Below are 15903 nucleotides of genomic sequence, written 5' to 3'. Positions count from 1 at the left end.
ATGGAACTATGATCTACTGTACATCTGTTTGAACGCAGCCAAAGGTCTGCTTCTCCCTGCCCTCCAAAGTCCTGTACTCCTACTCCATGCCCACAGTTCTGGTCCACCCCTTGCCTCTCAAATCCTCTATTTCTTTTCCACATTTAATAGTTACTTATAACCCTATACTGTCATATACAACTAACAGATTATAGATTTTTCTGCTATGCCTATGTCTATAGATAATGTATCTTAATTTACCAGATTTTGGAGATCAGGTTTGGAGATCAGGTTATACATTTTACTGTTCGGAAATGAATGTGTGCACTCCTCATAGATTGAACATTGGAGTGCTAAGGGGACACTGCTGTGGAGTGGGGTGGTTCGAGTGTGTTAGAAGGTTATGGTGTGTAGATGTTAGGATATGTGATCGGGGTAAATTTGGATACAAATATTGGTGTTATTGTTTTATTTCCTGGATTTCTATCACTGCTGAAAATGAGTTTGAACAATTTCACCTGTAAATTAACAATTAATTTGTGTGTGAGCATTTTAGTTGATGCAAAAAGCAATTTCACCTGTAAATTAACAATTAATTTGTGTGTGAGAATTTTAGTTGATGCAAAAAGCAATGTCACTACATACGCATGTGACTCATTGATGCTAATGGGAATAAGAACGTCTCTAAAATGAGATTTTATTCTCTGGAGTCTCAGCATGGAAAAGCTGACTACTGCAGTTAAATTTGTTTTCTCAACATTAATTATTAATTAATTGTTCATTCCATTTAGTAAATTAAATACAAATTACATGCATATTGGGAGAAAGTGCATAAAATACAAATCTGAACAGAATCTATTAAATACCCTAGTTTTAAAATTAATTTCCTGGGACTTAAGGAGGAGGCTCAATTAGATATGTGGTTTTTTAAACACTGTTCATAATTTCCTGGATTTTGTAAGATACATTAAAATGCAAAATTTAAAAGTGGATTCAAGCCTAATGAATTTTTAATGGATTCACTCAGAATACCAAGACAGATGCACATGTAAGGGACAAAGCTCATTAAGCAACTGCACTGCTGCTTTGGCTATTTTTTGAAACAAGTGTAATAGTATTTACATAGTCTGTTTGCCCTCAACAAGTAATGGAAAAATTGTGCTTTCTCTACCACTTGACAATCAGTGGAACACATTTATTTCTATAGCAAAAGTAGTTTTGAAATAAACTACACTCTTAGGCTACGTCTACATTGGCAAGATTTTGCGCAAATACTTTTAATGCAAGAGTTTTTGTGTTAAAGTATTTGTGCAAGAAAGCGTCTACACTGGCATGTGCTTTTGCGCAAAAGCATCTGTGCCAGTGTAGACGCACTCTTGCACAAGAAAGCTCTGTTGGCCATTTTAACCATAGGGCTTTCTTGCGCAAGAAATTCATGTTGCCTGTCTATACTGGCCTCTTGCACAAGAACAGTTGCGCAAGAGGGCTTATTCCTGAGCGGGAGCATCATAGTTCTTGCGCAAGAAGCACTGATTTCACACATTAGAACATCAGTGTTCTTGCACAAGAACTCCCCGCCAGTGTAGACAGGCAGCATGTCATGCCAGGTAGGCATGCAAAATCATGCCAATGTAGACACAGCCTTAGAGATTTGGAAGAGATCAGCTATAATTTCCTGGGACCTGCTGTGAGGTCAGGGGACTGGACTCAAGGACCTCTCGAGGACCCTTCCAGTTCTAGTTTTCTATGATTCTGTGATTCCTAGTTATAATGATAATAAACCCTAAAATGTCAGGCCATAGCTAATTGTCTTGTTTGTTTTGTTTTTAAGGGCTGTCAACATAATACTGCTGGGGAAAATTGTGACTGCTGTAAAGAAGGTTACTTTGGTGATGCTAGTCAAGGTTCCTGTAGGGTGTGCCCTTGTCCTTACACAAACAGGTATTGTACAAAATAGTGTCAAGTTAAAAAAGAGATATGGGGAGGGGAGATGGAAGTTATTTATGGTAAGTAGGTATAGTCTGGGTTTTACTCTATCTTTGAGGTCTTAATCTTAGTTGAGTCATCTAGATGCTAGCACCATACGCACGATAATACCTAAGTCCTATAACTTATTTCACTGTGGTTTTTTAATATGTTTAAGATGCTAACTGTGAACCTAATCCTGAAATGAGCACCCCAAGGAGCAATAGGGTAACCCCCTTACCTTGATGGGGCTCTGCACAGACACAGTGGTGCACCCACATGCAGTCAGTTACAGGACTGGGGCCTGTTTTGTTTTTAAGCTATGTGCAGAATCTGTTCCCATACATATCAGTTTTCCCAGGGCTTTCATCCACGAGCTATTGGAAACACATGTTTCCAATAAAGATTTCTCCTTTTCATACCCTCTTTCCTTGATAGTGAGGCCATATTCCTGAGACATGGGATGGCAATAATATTTGCTGTACCTTTTGGTGACCAAACCAGAGAGGAAATAATTAGCTATGATGGAATAAGCCTTTGTGGGAGTTCATTGTGAAGCCTGCACTCAGAAAAATAACTTGTAAACATGTAACTGGATTGATGTGGGTTTGACTATGTTTGAACAATCCCACTAGCTTAGCACATGAAACATACATATAAGTGCAAACATACTCACCAAACTGCAGCTCATCAAACACTACTCAATGATAAGAAACAATTATTTTTGCTAGGATCTTAAAAAGGGTTATTAGATTTTGAAAAGTCTCAGAGAGGTAGCCATGTTAATGTGTATGCATCTAATTAAGTGGTTTTTATCCATGAAAGCTTATGCCGAAATGAATCTGTTAGTCTTTAAAGTGCCACAGGACTCCTTGTCATTTTTGTAGATTTTGAAAGCCATTAGCAGGAAAATGAACTGTATTGCATATTGTTTTGAGACATCTGTTTGTGGTGATTTGGTGATTGCTCCATGCTAAAATATGCGTATGCGTAGAGTGTATGTATCATCGGGAAAAAGGAAAAAATAATATCTCTAGTAAAACTTAGGTGCTGCGTTGCTAAGAACACAACACATTATTTGCCAGGTGCAGAGGCTAGGTAGATAGCCTTAAGTAAGAGATTTTTTTAACTGGTAAGCAGTAAACAGGCTATTCATACATAAGAAGATTCTCTGATAGGTCTGTTCCTGATAGCATTGGCTTCTTCTGCAGGTGTTTGCCTGAGGTTAGCAGGTTTTTATTCATCTTTCATTTTAAGAGTCCTGAAATAATTGGAGAAACCATGAAACCTGCATTAGTTTCATAAATCCATATTTGCTCTGATCAGTACAATTCTCTGCACAGTGAATGCTCCACTTAGCATCAGTGGAGTCATCCACTTTCCCTCCTAAGTAAGAGCAATATATATTTTTGGAAGAGAGAGTGGTGGAAGGGGTATTTGATTCTAGTCTTCCATAGATCAGATTGCCTCATCCAGGCATGTATGGCCCAGGTGAATCTCCATCCCACATACTCCATCACACAGCCAAGAAACAGTAATCCCTCCACATTGGACTTTGAAGCTACCTGGGTATGTCAGGAAGAGTAGGCCTGGTCCAACATAAGTTCTCCCCCTGGAGAGTTCTCCTCCTTCTGCCAGGAAAAGAAAAATTGTGTTAGGTACAGTTTCCTAGAAGGTTCTTAGCTTTGTGAGTGCATTGGCCATCTGCAGTCCTGACTGATTCCTTCTTTCGTAATATGCCTTTTAAATATTTCAAGTGTAGAGTAAATCTATACCAAGAATTATCAATCTCCATTATAAATAAAAATGTCAGTTATGTCAGGAAAAAGTAGACATAGCATGTGTAGGCTCTAACCTTTCAAGGACTATTAGCAGAAGACCATCTGATGATTTCCAAGTCAGGGGAGGAAAGGACAATATTTTATATTAGAACTGTTGAGCTTTCAATGAAATGACCATGTTTATATGGGAACTTGAGTACTCTTGAGGCTTTTTTCTTTTTTTGCAAAAAAAGTCTTTTCTTTTGTAGTAAAATTTTAAGAAATTAATACTGTGATTTTACTTTGAAATTTCATGTGAACCTTGACTTTTACATTCATTACATTTAAATAATTTGTATCTATGGTTGTTTAATTTTCCATTCAGTTTCAGCAGCGGCTGAATCGGGGGCACCTGGGGCAGAGCAGCTGGAGTGCTGCTGGGTTGGTCCGGTAGCGCCGACCCTTGGCGCAGCGAGACCAACCCGTCAGCACTCCAGCTGCTCTTGGGGGTGCCTGGGGCAGAGCAGCTGTGGTGCTGACGGGTTGGTCCCGCAGCGCCGCTCCTCGGCGCTACTGGACCAACCTGGCAGCACCCCAGCTGCTCTGCCCCAGGTGTCCCCAAGTCAGCTGCTGCTGATACTGATCAGCGGCTGACTCCAGAAAGCCAGAGGCAGAGCTGCTCTGCCCCGGGCTTCCTGGAGTCAGCCCTGGTCAGTTTCAGCAGCGACTGAATCGGCACGCCTGGGACAGAGCAGCTGGGGTGCTGCTGGGTTGGTCTAGTAGCGCCAAACCTCGGCGCTGCGGGGACCAACCCAGCAGCACCCCAGCTGCTCTGTCCCAGGTGTACCCAAGTCAGCTGCTGCTGAAACTGACCAGCGGCTGATTCCAGGAAGCTGGGGTAGAGCAACTCTGCCCCGGGCTTCCTGGAGTCAGCCCTGGTCAACTTCAGCAGCGGCTGAATCCGGGACAGCTGGGCTGCTGCTGGGTTGGTCCCGCAGCCCTGAGGGGCAGCGCTACTGGACCTACCCGGCAGCACTCCAGCTGTTCTGCCCCCTGCTTCCCGGATTCAGCACTGGTCAGTTTTAGCAGCGGCTGAATCGGGGAAGCGGGGGGCAGAGCAGCTCCAATGGTCCGGCTGCCCAGAGCACTTCCGGGTTCCTGATGGTGCTGGACCATCAGGAGTGCCCGACCGTCAGATGCCGGACCATCAGAGTTTTACTGTACAATAGCAGAGAAATTGTTTTAGCAGAAAAATTTGAAGCATCAATGGATAATTTGCTGCAATTTGTCTAATGATTGTTAACCTATACAACTGGTTGTTTGCATAACCAAATTACCCTTTATTCCTGAAAGTTATTTGGCCCCTGTTCTAACTAATCAGAACAGCTTGATTATCCTTTCATTAAAAGAATCATTTTATCTTCTCACAGTTTTGCAACTGGTTGTGTGGCAAATGGTGAAGAAGTTCAGTGTTTCTGCAAAGAAGGCTATACTGGAGTACATTGTGAAAGGTAAGTGACTTGTCTCTGTGGCAGCGTGTCGTGGTCCCCCGCCTCCTGCACCCCCGTAGTGGCCCGAGCAGACTCCACCAGCCAGTAGAATAGAGGGAGTTTATTGCTTCTCCAGGATACAGCACAGCACCGATGTAATCTGGTTACGGGAACTGGGGCCAGGAGGCCTCAGTGCCCCCACTTGAGATGGGTGGTGGCTGGACCCTACAATCCCAGCCCCTTCTCTAGCTCATTCTCTCCTGCTTCCCAGACCGAAACTAAAAACTGTCCCTTCCAGCCCTGCCCCTCAGCCAGGGGCGGCATTCCACCTCCCTTTGTTCCTCTCCCTGGGGGGTAACTGGTAGAACAGGTTACCTCCCTGTCCCATCAGCTACTCCGCTGGGCCGTGGTACAGACAGCAGCCAGTGGGGGTCACCCACAGCCCAAGCCTAGCAACCAGCAAGGTACCCACACTATGTCACAGTCTCTTAAAGCTTTTTCAAATGGATACATGCCTATTTATTTACCTAATATATTTACTAGAGTACCTACCGTAGCATGTTGCTGCAGAGTACTGTGTAAGCGTTTATATATTATGTGTATAATATACATGCATATATAATTAGGTGGCAACATGGATATAGATATCTATTGTTGGAACATAGAAACAGCCTTACTGGGTCAGACCAATGGTCCATCTAGCCCAGTATCTTGTCAGGTAATCCCGTGTCATCCACTCCTAGCTTCTGGTGAACAGAGGCTATCGACACCGATGGTGCATCTAGACTACATGGTTTTGTCGACAGAGCCATGTAAATTAGTTTATTCGGCATAGTCAAAGAAGTGTGGATTTAAATAATCCCCGCTTCATTAAAAGAAATATGGCCGCCGCACTGTGCCGACGATCAGCTGATCCAACACAGCACGGTAGTCTAGATGCGGCGTGTTCGACAAGAGAAGCCTTTGTCGACCGCTCCGGTATACCTCGTGAAACAAAGGCTTAGTAAGTTTTTAGTAAATGAAAATGTACCTTAGAAAAGGGATGGAAGCAGTTTCAAGTATTTAATAACATATCTATATTTCTTTTGTCTAGCTGTGCTCCAGGATATTTTGGGAATCCGCTAAAATATGGAGGTTACTGTCAGAAGTGTAATTGCAATAATAATGGTCAGCTGGTTAGCTGTGATCGACTGACGGGAGGTATGTGAGAGTAGACAGACAATTTGTTGAATCCTGTTTTCTGTCTTTCAATGAATGAATGCAAAAAGTTTGATGTAACTGAATGTAAGGAAAAACTCTGAGGAATATAGTTCAGACTTAATAACAGTTAAGACTTGAATTCTTAACACTATTGATGATCTACTTCTCCATCCCACAGCAAATGGATGGTTGAGTTAATTATTTATCCTTTTATGCCAACCTCAAAGCCATGTCCTTCCATGCTGTACATAAGCTTACAAAGCATATGTCATGGAAAAGTTCTAATGTGCCTTTATTAAATATATCTGGGACAGAGCAGTTGTAACTTAAAAGTGTACATGCTGTGAACAAGTGTACATTGTTTTATGTGGGACAGATTGTCCCCTAAGATATACAATCATAACTTCTCCTAAATCTTAGGTACCTGTCTCTTTCAGGAAATAGGCTGTATTTTTAAACAGCGTGCAGTCTAGTTTAGTACTTAAGAGTTATAAGTGACTCAGTCAACATTTTTCAAATAGATAATGGGTAAAATTTTTAGAAGTGATTAAGTTCCATTTCCAAGGGACTTAGGCACTTAATTAGACTGAAGATCCTGATTGTCAATGAGATACAGGCTCCTAAAGAACCGATGTACAAAGGTATTTAGGTGTCTGAAAGTCAATGAGAATTAGGCGCCTGTGTCATTTTCAGGCATGTTTGTGTGTCCCCCGAGGCTGCTATCTGCATCTTAAAGCAACTAAACACATTTGTAAATCTGACTTTTTGGAACGTACATCAAGGTAGCGAGATTTAAGCTCCCAGATGCCTAAGGATCTTGAAAATAGGTCTCAGAGCTCTAAATTGCTTAGCAGCTTTTGAACATGTTACCACATCTATGCCTGACATTTGCTTTATCTGTTGCCATTCTGGAATAAAGGGTTTGATTTTATGCACTCCAGGCCCTCTTTAACCTTATTTACTCCTGTTCTTTGGGCAATGGGACCTGTTCATAGAAAGTAGGGCTCTGTTCTTGATGAGATCTACTTTATTTTCATTGCTCCTTGACTCCTCTTCTGATGTCAATAAACACACTACATCTTCTCCCAAAGGCAGCTTTTCCTTCTCACATTTTAGCCACATTTCAAACCAGTCAAAATCAGAGACTACTGATTTTTCCACTCTGTGCTTCTTCTTACTGTACTCAGATTGTTAACTGAGTGGCTGAGATGACTGCTTTATCGGTTGAGTTTGGTCTAAGTTATTACAGAAACAGATAGTAATCTGAGTTGCTGTTGGCACCTGTTAGAATTTTTTGTTAGCTAATGCTAGTTTTCCCGTCCATCATCACAATAATTCCACTTTACTAGGCTTCTGTTTTTGATGGCACTGTTCTAAAGACCATTTATCCTTTTTCCAACCCTCATTCCAAAGTAAGAGTTTGTGACGACAATTTAATTCTTCAGTGAAACAGTTTGTTTTTTGTTTCTGGGTATGTCTACACTACAAAGTTAGTTCGAACTAACGGACATTAGTTCGAACTAACTTTCATAGGTGCTACACTAGCGCTCCGTTAGTTCGAATTTAATTCAAACTAACGGAGCGCTTAGTTCGAACTAGGTAAACCTCATTTTACGAGGATTAAGCCTAGTTCGAACTAGCTAGTTCAAATTAAGGGGTGTGTAGCCCCTTAATTCGAACTAGTGGGAGGCTAGCCCTCCCCAGGTTTCCCTGGTGGCCACTCTGGCCAACACCAGGGAAACTCTATTGCCCCCCTCCCGGCCCCGGACCCCTTAAAGGGGCACGGGCTGGCTACGGTGCCCATGCCAGGTGCAAGCCTGCCAGCACCCAGCCAGCAGACCCTGCACCTGGCACGGATCGAGCCACCCACCCGATGCCCCCCAGGCCTCCCCCTCTTCCTGGGACCAGGCTGGCGGCTCCCGGGAGCTTGCCCGGGACCGCAAGAGGCGGGCACCCACCTGGGCTAGTGCGGATATCGTGGACCTTGTCCACGATCTCCGCACTAGGCACAGGAAAGTGGCCGGCTTCGGCAGGATAGCTGCAAGCCTGGCCACCCAGGAGCAGGTGTGCAAGAGAATCAAAGGAGTCCACTGAGACCCCCGACCCTGAGCCCTGAGCTTACAATGGCCGTCCTGGGTCAGACCAAAGGTCCATCTAGCCCAGTAGCCTGTCTGCCGACAGCGGCCAACCCTAAGGACCCTGGAGGGGATGGACCGAAGACAGTGACCAAGCCATTTGTCTCATGCCATCCCTCTCCAGCCTTCCACAAACCTTGGGCAGGGACACCACTCCTACCCCCTGGCTAATAGCACTCCATGGACCCAACCTCCATGACTTTATCTCACTTCCCTTTAAACTCTGTTCCAGTTCTAGCCTTCACAGCCTCCTGCAGCAAGGAGTTCCACAGGCTGACTCTTTGCTTTGTGAAGAACAACTTTCTGTTACTAGTTTGAAGCCTGCTACCCATTCCTTTCCTTTGGTGTCCTCTAGTCCTTCTTTATGGGAACTAATGAAGAACTTTTCTGTATGCACTGTCTCCACCCAACTCCTGCTTTTAGAGACCTCTATCCTGTCCCCCCTCCGTCTCCTCTTTTCTAAGCTGAAAAGTCCCAGTCTCTTTAGCCTCTCTTCATATGGGACCTGTTCCCAACCCCTGATCATTGTAGTTGCCCTCCCCTCTCCCAGCCTCTCTCTTCCCCTCTCCCACCTCCTTTTCCCAGTCTCCCCCAGTTTTGTTCAATAAAGACAGATTCCATTTTTGAACACAATTGTCCTTTATTTTGTACATCAAGAAGAGGGGCTAGGGAAGGGTAAGTGGAAGGAGGTGAGGGAGGAATGGGGTACGCGCCCCCGATGGGGAGGACTGGGCTGGCTCTGCAGGCTTCTGGGGGTGGAAGCTCTCCTGCAACCCCCCAATTGCCCCCTCTCCCCAGATGGCAGCCTGCGGCAAGTGCAACCGGTCTGATGGCCGAGTGTTGTGATGTGCCCAGTGTGGGTACTCCGGGCAATCCAAGCCAGGACTGCTTTGCAAGCGGGGCACCCCTGAGAACTGTCTGTCCGGGGTGGGGGTCGGGACCCTTTAAGCACAGCCCTCGGCTAGCCTGAGACAGCATCTCCACGCTCTAAGTCCTCCTCTGATGCCCTGCCGGCACTGCTTCCGGCCATCCTTAAGCCCGGTTCAGGGTCCACTTAATGTGGACGCGCTAGTTCGAATTAGCAAAACGCTAATTCGAACTAGTTTTTAGTTCTAGATGCGTTAGTTCGAATTATCTTAGTTCGAATTAGCGCTGTAATGTAGACATACCCTAAGTTAGTTCGAATTAGCGCTGTAGTGTAAACATACCCTCTCTCTGCCATTATATTCTGATCAGCCAACTCTTTCTTCACATTTGCATTAAAATCCCCTGTGATCAGTATCAAAGTGTGTTTTAGTAGGTTGTTTTATGAGTGATGTTCTGCGCTTTGTTGTAGAACTTCTTAATTTCATCTTTTTTTGTGTGGCTACTATAGTTGGACCAGAGACCATAATAAAAGTCATACTTAATTGGCACTTCTTGGAGATTGCTTGCAATATGTCTAATCATGGCTGGATAATGGACTAGCAGGCGTGCAAGTGTGTCTGTATTCAGAATAAATTCTATCCTCTTACAGTAGGTCCCTTGTGACTCCTGTCCCCACTCTGGCATTGCTGAAGTGTCTGCTGCCAATCAGTCGAACTTACCAGATATCTAAGATGCAAATGGGAGGGCCATGCAGTTCCTGAAAGCATTCTGAAATTTCAGGCTATGATTCTTTAGTCTGCTTTATGCTGCTGTTATCGGACTAAGGATCTCATAAAAGTTTTAGTCAAACTTTAACATTGTAGTCTGACCCCTAGAAAGTTGTTGTTGTTTACTCTGGACAGCAGGGAGGCTGGTCCTGAGTGCCTCCTTCAAGGTTTAGGGTACTCACAATTTCCTTCAATTGCAACAGGAGTTGACAGCACTAGCATCTGGCAGTAAACACCTACTAATCAGTTTAAAGAACACTGGTCTGATTTACTGCCAGTATTTTACCATGTAAACTTAATTTAGGGCTATGTGTTTTTATGAAGAGGAAAGAGGGAGATAATGAAGAGGCACCATGTATATTTCTGAATCCTTTTAATTTCACATGAGGTCTAGCACTGGCTTGTCAAGGGCATTGGTAGAAACTCACCCTTATCCTTTGTGCCAACTAGGTGAAAATGTCTGAATTATTTGCATTGAGTAAAATGTCAAGATTTAAGTGAGCAGCTGCATTATGGAAGGACAGCTGCCTTGTGATTTTACAGATAATTAAATCTGCATGCCAGGAAGACATTTAAGCATGCTGCTTTCCTGAACTGGGGTCTGTCACTTGGTTCTACTTTTAAAGTGACCATGTAAAAATGACATCATCTTACACCACACATACCTATTTGTGTCACATTTTCTCTCTCTGTGACAATAAAATGTTTGTCAAGTTTTGCACTCTTTGGCATTGAAGAGACAGTTTTGCTAAGAGATAGTGAATTGGATTCTATTCCTTCCTGTGAATCATTAACAAAATGGTTTCCTGGATAACATCTGCAGGCACAATCAGTTAGGCGTTGACTCTCAAATCTTAGGGTAAGTTTGCAGATCTAGGATTTGTCTACACTTAAAAGTTTAAAGTGAAGCTGAGGCAACACTGTAAACTGAAAGTGTGGCCATGTCCCAAACGCTGGAAGAGACCTCTCCCAGGGTATGTCTACACTACCACCCTAGTTCGAACTAGGGTGGTTAATGTAGGCAACCGAAGTTGCAAATGAAGCCCGGGATTTGAATTTCCCGGGGTGCCGCCATTTTTAAATGTCCGCTAGTTCGGACTCCGTGCCCGCGGCTACACGCGGCATGGACTGGGTAGTTCGGATTAGGCTTCCTATTCCGAACTACTGGTACACCTCGTTCCACGAGGAGTAACGGTAGTTCGGAATAGGAAGCCTAATCCGAACTACCTAGTCTGTGCCGCGTGTAGCCGAGGGCACGGAGTCCGAACTAGCGGACATTTAAAATTGGCGGCGCCCGGCAATATGCAAATGAAGCCCAGGAAAGTCAAATTCCGGGCTTCATTTGCAACTTCGGTTGCCTACATTAACCACCCTAGTTCGAACTAGGGTGGTAGTGTAGACATACCCCCCATGCTCTATGTGAACCACCTTCATGAGGGGAATAGCTAACCTACTGAGAGCATGGCTTCCAGCACTGTAACCTCGTTCACTCTGTGCTTTGCAACGCTGTAACTTGCTGCATTTGGGGAGGGAGAGGGGTTTCACACCTCTGAGCCAGAAAGTTACAGCACTGTACAAAGCAAGTGTAGATATGGCCATAGTGATAGATGGAAAGGAAGGAATGAAGGGAAGGGGAGAGAAGGAGGGACAGAAATTAGTGGTGAAATGATAAATGCCCTACAATGCCATTCTTGCAGAGTTATTTTTCTGCACAGACCCACCAAGGTCAGAAGAATTTTGCGGCTAAAAATCAGCTTCAGGAGTAAATAATTTCTATTTTATTCATTTCCCAGCACTGATGGTATATCAAGTTTAGAGGATCTTTATTCTGACAGTCTTAGTAAAACCAATTCTAAACTTTTCATTTTACAGTATGTGGTATGGTCCCAATTCTCCATTATGTAGCATGGGAATTTGCAAATTGCTGGGGGACTCATCTTGCACAGTGGGGCAACATTGTTTGACAACTCCCCTTCTTCTGAGGTTGCACTAAAGAAGAGCAGCTTTAAATTCTCGCATGTGCTCCATAGGGAGCCCCACCAAAGGGAGATGAATCAAAACATCTCTCATCCTCTCTGGCCATGCCCCTATATCATTGGCACAGCCTACTTTGCCAGTAAGCACCCAGTACCATTGAGACTGAAGGAGCCTCATACTACCAAACCCCCGCCCCACTTCCACACCTGCCCCCACATTTTAATGGCCTACAGTGCAAAGCTTAAAGTTGTTTTTTACAAAGATGAAAACTAAAACAGCAAAATTTTAGTAAAAGTTTCTTGGTTACTGAATATATATATATCTCATTTCAGAATGCTTAAATGAAGACCCAAAAGATGTGGATCCTGATGAAGATTGCGATGGTAGGTAATAGTGGTCATTCACTCTAGATTGCTGGCCTCAGGCTTAGGTGGAGGACTGCTAATTGTTTGCAAGGTCACAAATTAGAAAAGGCAACAGTAAGGGCAGTAACCACAAACCAGTTCAAACAAGAGTCAGCCATGTACTTAGAGATGGGGAAAAAACATTATTGGAGAAAATGCCAGACAAGAAGCAAGTCAAATGGGCCTCCTTATTTCTGGATTTAGTCACTTTCAAATTGTGACTTTTGATGTTGTATTTTGTTATGAATGTAGTGCACAGTGAAAAGTTTTCCATTCACTGTGGCCACAGAAATGTTTTCTGCACAAAACAGCAATGATTCTCATTGTTTTCCTTTGCTTGTGACATTTTCTTTTCAGCTTGTGATAGTTGTGTCATTACTTTGCTGAAAGATTTGAGCACAATGGGTGACGAGCTTCTGCTGATAAAGTCTCAGCTGCAAAATGTCAATGCAAGCACCCACACACTTGAGCAGATGAGGCATTTGGAAACACGCACCAAGGAGCTACAAGTAAGTGACCTTCAATGAAACAAGCCTAAAGGAATAAGCTTCAGCTGAAGTGCAGACTGGCATCTGAACACTAGAATTCATGACAGTTTGTGTCAAGGTGGAGTGCAAGCAAACATAGACAAGTTGCTGACTCTGCAATACACTACTCTTCTTCCCTGGGGTTTACATTGTGGGAGAGCTGCTCTGGGATCCTACTGGGGTTCTTTGCAACATCAGTGGTTCCTTCTTCTCCTAAGCCATCCTCACTTACTTCGTTGGCTTATGCCATATAGACTCTCAGTCTTACTACTTTCAGGCAGTTTACATTAAGGATGTTAAGGACTAGTCGACTATCTGATAAGCAACTGGTGATCCGATAGTCTAGTCAACTAGTCAGTCCTTCCCCCCCCCCCATGCTGCCTCTATCAGATAGAGGCAGCAAAGGAGGGGAAAAGGGGGATACTTCACAGTGGCAGCGCCGCACAACTGACCCCAGACTCCATGCAGCACTGCTCCTTTGAAATGCCGCTTCAGCATTTCAAAGTGGCAGCACCGCGTGGAGCCCAGGATCAGCTAGGGACTTCCTAGCTGACCCTGGGCTCCCTGCGGCATTTCTGCAGAACCCAGAGTCAACTGGGGAGTCCCCAGATGATCCCGGGTTCCATGTGGTGTTACTGCTTTGAAATGCCGAGTGGAGCCCGGGAGCAGCTGGGGATTCCCCGGCTGATCCTGGGCTCCAGAGTGGCATTTCAAAGTTCAGCATTCCTCGTTTGAAATATACAAGAGCCCCAATAGGGGCTTTTGTACATTTCAGAGGAGGAATGCGCAAGTGCCTATTATCTAGTCGAGTACTCGATGGACATTCCATAGACTACTCAACTAGTCAATTACTCATTATTTAACATCCTTCGTTTATATTCGGCATCCCTCAATCAAAGAATATTCTTTAGTTGAGATCACCTTGCTGCTGGTGGAGTACATTGGATTCAAAAGACCAGCTGGTGTAAATTGATTACTTGTGAAATCAATGAGGAGATCCTCATCTTTATACCAGGTGAAAATCTGGACTCTGATGTATTTTAACTTAAAAGAAATAAGGTCCTTATTTACCAGTTCCATACTCTCTGTAGGTGGTATGTTTGGTTCAGTTGTGTGTACTTTTTTTCTTTATTTTCAGGTCTTGTTGAACAATTACCGTTCAACTGTTCTGAATCAGGGCTCAAAGGCTGGTGAGCTGGAGACGGATTTGATTAACCTGAATCGAGAGATAAATGCCCTCCAAGAAAAGGTGACTTACTAAATCAAAGTAAAAATAATCGTTTCTTTTTATAACAAAATATTAATTTGTCTACTTTTGCTAAGTGGCTGATTTTTTTTTCCTTCTTGTTAGGCTGAGATGAATTACAGGACAGCTGAGACATTATTTAATAATTTTGGTCAGACTAATCAAAAAGGAAAAGATTTGATTTCAAAACTACAAATCGTCATCATCAACATTCAGGGTAAGAGTGATTTCTACTATTATGTGATGTTTTACTTCACAAAATCTTGTCACCAAATGTACAGTATTTTTAATTAACTTCTGAAACTGTCTAAAATTTCAGAAATCCACTTTTATAACACAAAAAATTAAACACAATGGACACATTGTGGTGCAATTCTGCTAGCTTCAGTGGCAGTATTGTTGATTAATTTCAGCTTAATGCAATTAATCTAAAAACTCCCTGGTACCCTTTAATCTACTCCTATTACAAATTGGGGAAGATCAAAGCACACTGGGGAACTTTTAGTGCACACCAGTTGGTTGTACACAGACATTTAGTTCATGGCAAGATAGTGCGAGTGTAGATTTACCCTCCAGTTTTCCATGTACTGTATAGATAATCCCTCAGCAGTAAGTATAAGTTTGGACTTTATGTGCTTAAAAAGAAGAGCAGCTCTGGAATTTGTCTCCCTTGTGTACGTCTAAGTACCTTCTCTGTTTGAATGTGATATTTCCTTTTTTCAGTGCTCGTGAAACAGATAGCTGGCACAAGTACAGGAAGTGACACATTGCCTTTGGGGGATGCTGCCAAGAAACTGGCTGAAGCAGAACGGATGATGAAAGAGATGCGAAAACGCAACTTTGTACAACTGCAAATGGATGCGGAGAGGGAGAGAAGAGAAGCTCAGCTCTGTAAGAGGGTCCTTCTTGAGATCTTAGCTCATTCTGCTCAGTTAAAAAATCTTAAATCTTATGTCTGAAACATAAGAAACTACAAATGATAAAGCTCAGGGAGTGCTACAGAATTTTAGCATGGGTTGCACCTTTGCAGCATATTTCAGTGATCAGCTTAGTCAAGTGAACAGAGTGATTCTGGAGGAGGTTAAGAATGTTTAATCATGAAAAGTTACATTGGGAAAAAATCAAAATATTGTATTGAAGTCTTATTTCTAATGCATTATTGGATCTCTAAATGAATCTAAATGAGAAAGTCCTATACTCATCTGTTGACTGGCTAGTTATTAAGCACAGATAGTGTAAACACAAATTTTCTAAAATAATACAATGTGTGTAGAGAGTTCATAAAAATCTACATTAAGAAATTATTAAAGCAGTATAGTTGAGCACTCAAAGGTCAAGAAGGACAAAAGTTAAGATTGTACCCTAATCTTGTATCCTCCATGTGCTTACACATGATGATTTGGTCAATAATTATATGACCGTATGTTATTTCTGAAATAGTATATTATATGTATTTTTTCTGCAACTTTTTATGTGTGCTGTGATACCAAATTCAAGCCCCACTGAAATCAGTGGAAACTCTTCCCTAGCCTTCAGAAGGTATTTGGATCAGGTATTTGAGTGAGATAGGACTTAGCAGGATTCCC

General features: G+C 43.1%; 1 protein-coding gene across 4 annotated transcripts in view; it reads left to right on the top strand.

Annotated features, from left to right (window-relative positions):
- Positions 1-15903, top strand: part of LAMA3 (laminin subunit alpha 3) — a 194752-nt gene that overhangs the window by 132515 nt on the left and 46334 nt on the right. For all 4 annotated transcript variants that reach the window (XM_025181720.3, XM_075920832.2, XM_014570532.4 and 1 more), the window contains 8 exons: positions 1811-1920; positions 5135-5215; positions 6288-6394; positions 12473-12523; positions 12902-13053; positions 14210-14320; positions 14423-14534; positions 15041-15208. In XM_025181720.3, the coding sequence (XP_025037505.3) occupies positions 1811-1920; positions 5135-5215; positions 6288-6394; positions 12473-12523; positions 12902-13053; positions 14210-14320; positions 14423-14534; positions 15041-15208 (892 nt within the window). The remainder of the gene's footprint in view (positions 1-1810; positions 1921-5134; positions 5216-6287; positions 6395-12472; positions 12524-12901; positions 13054-14209; positions 14321-14422; positions 14535-15040; positions 15209-15903) is intronic.

This window comes from Pelodiscus sinensis, chromosome 2 (genome assembly GCF_052426305.1).
Source record: "Pelodiscus sinensis isolate ZL-2025 chromosome 2, ASM5242630v1, whole genome shotgun sequence".
NCBI lineage: Eukaryota > Metazoa > Chordata > Testudines > Trionychidae > Pelodiscus > Pelodiscus sinensis.
This window is presented reverse-complemented; position numbering and strand designations above follow the sequence as displayed.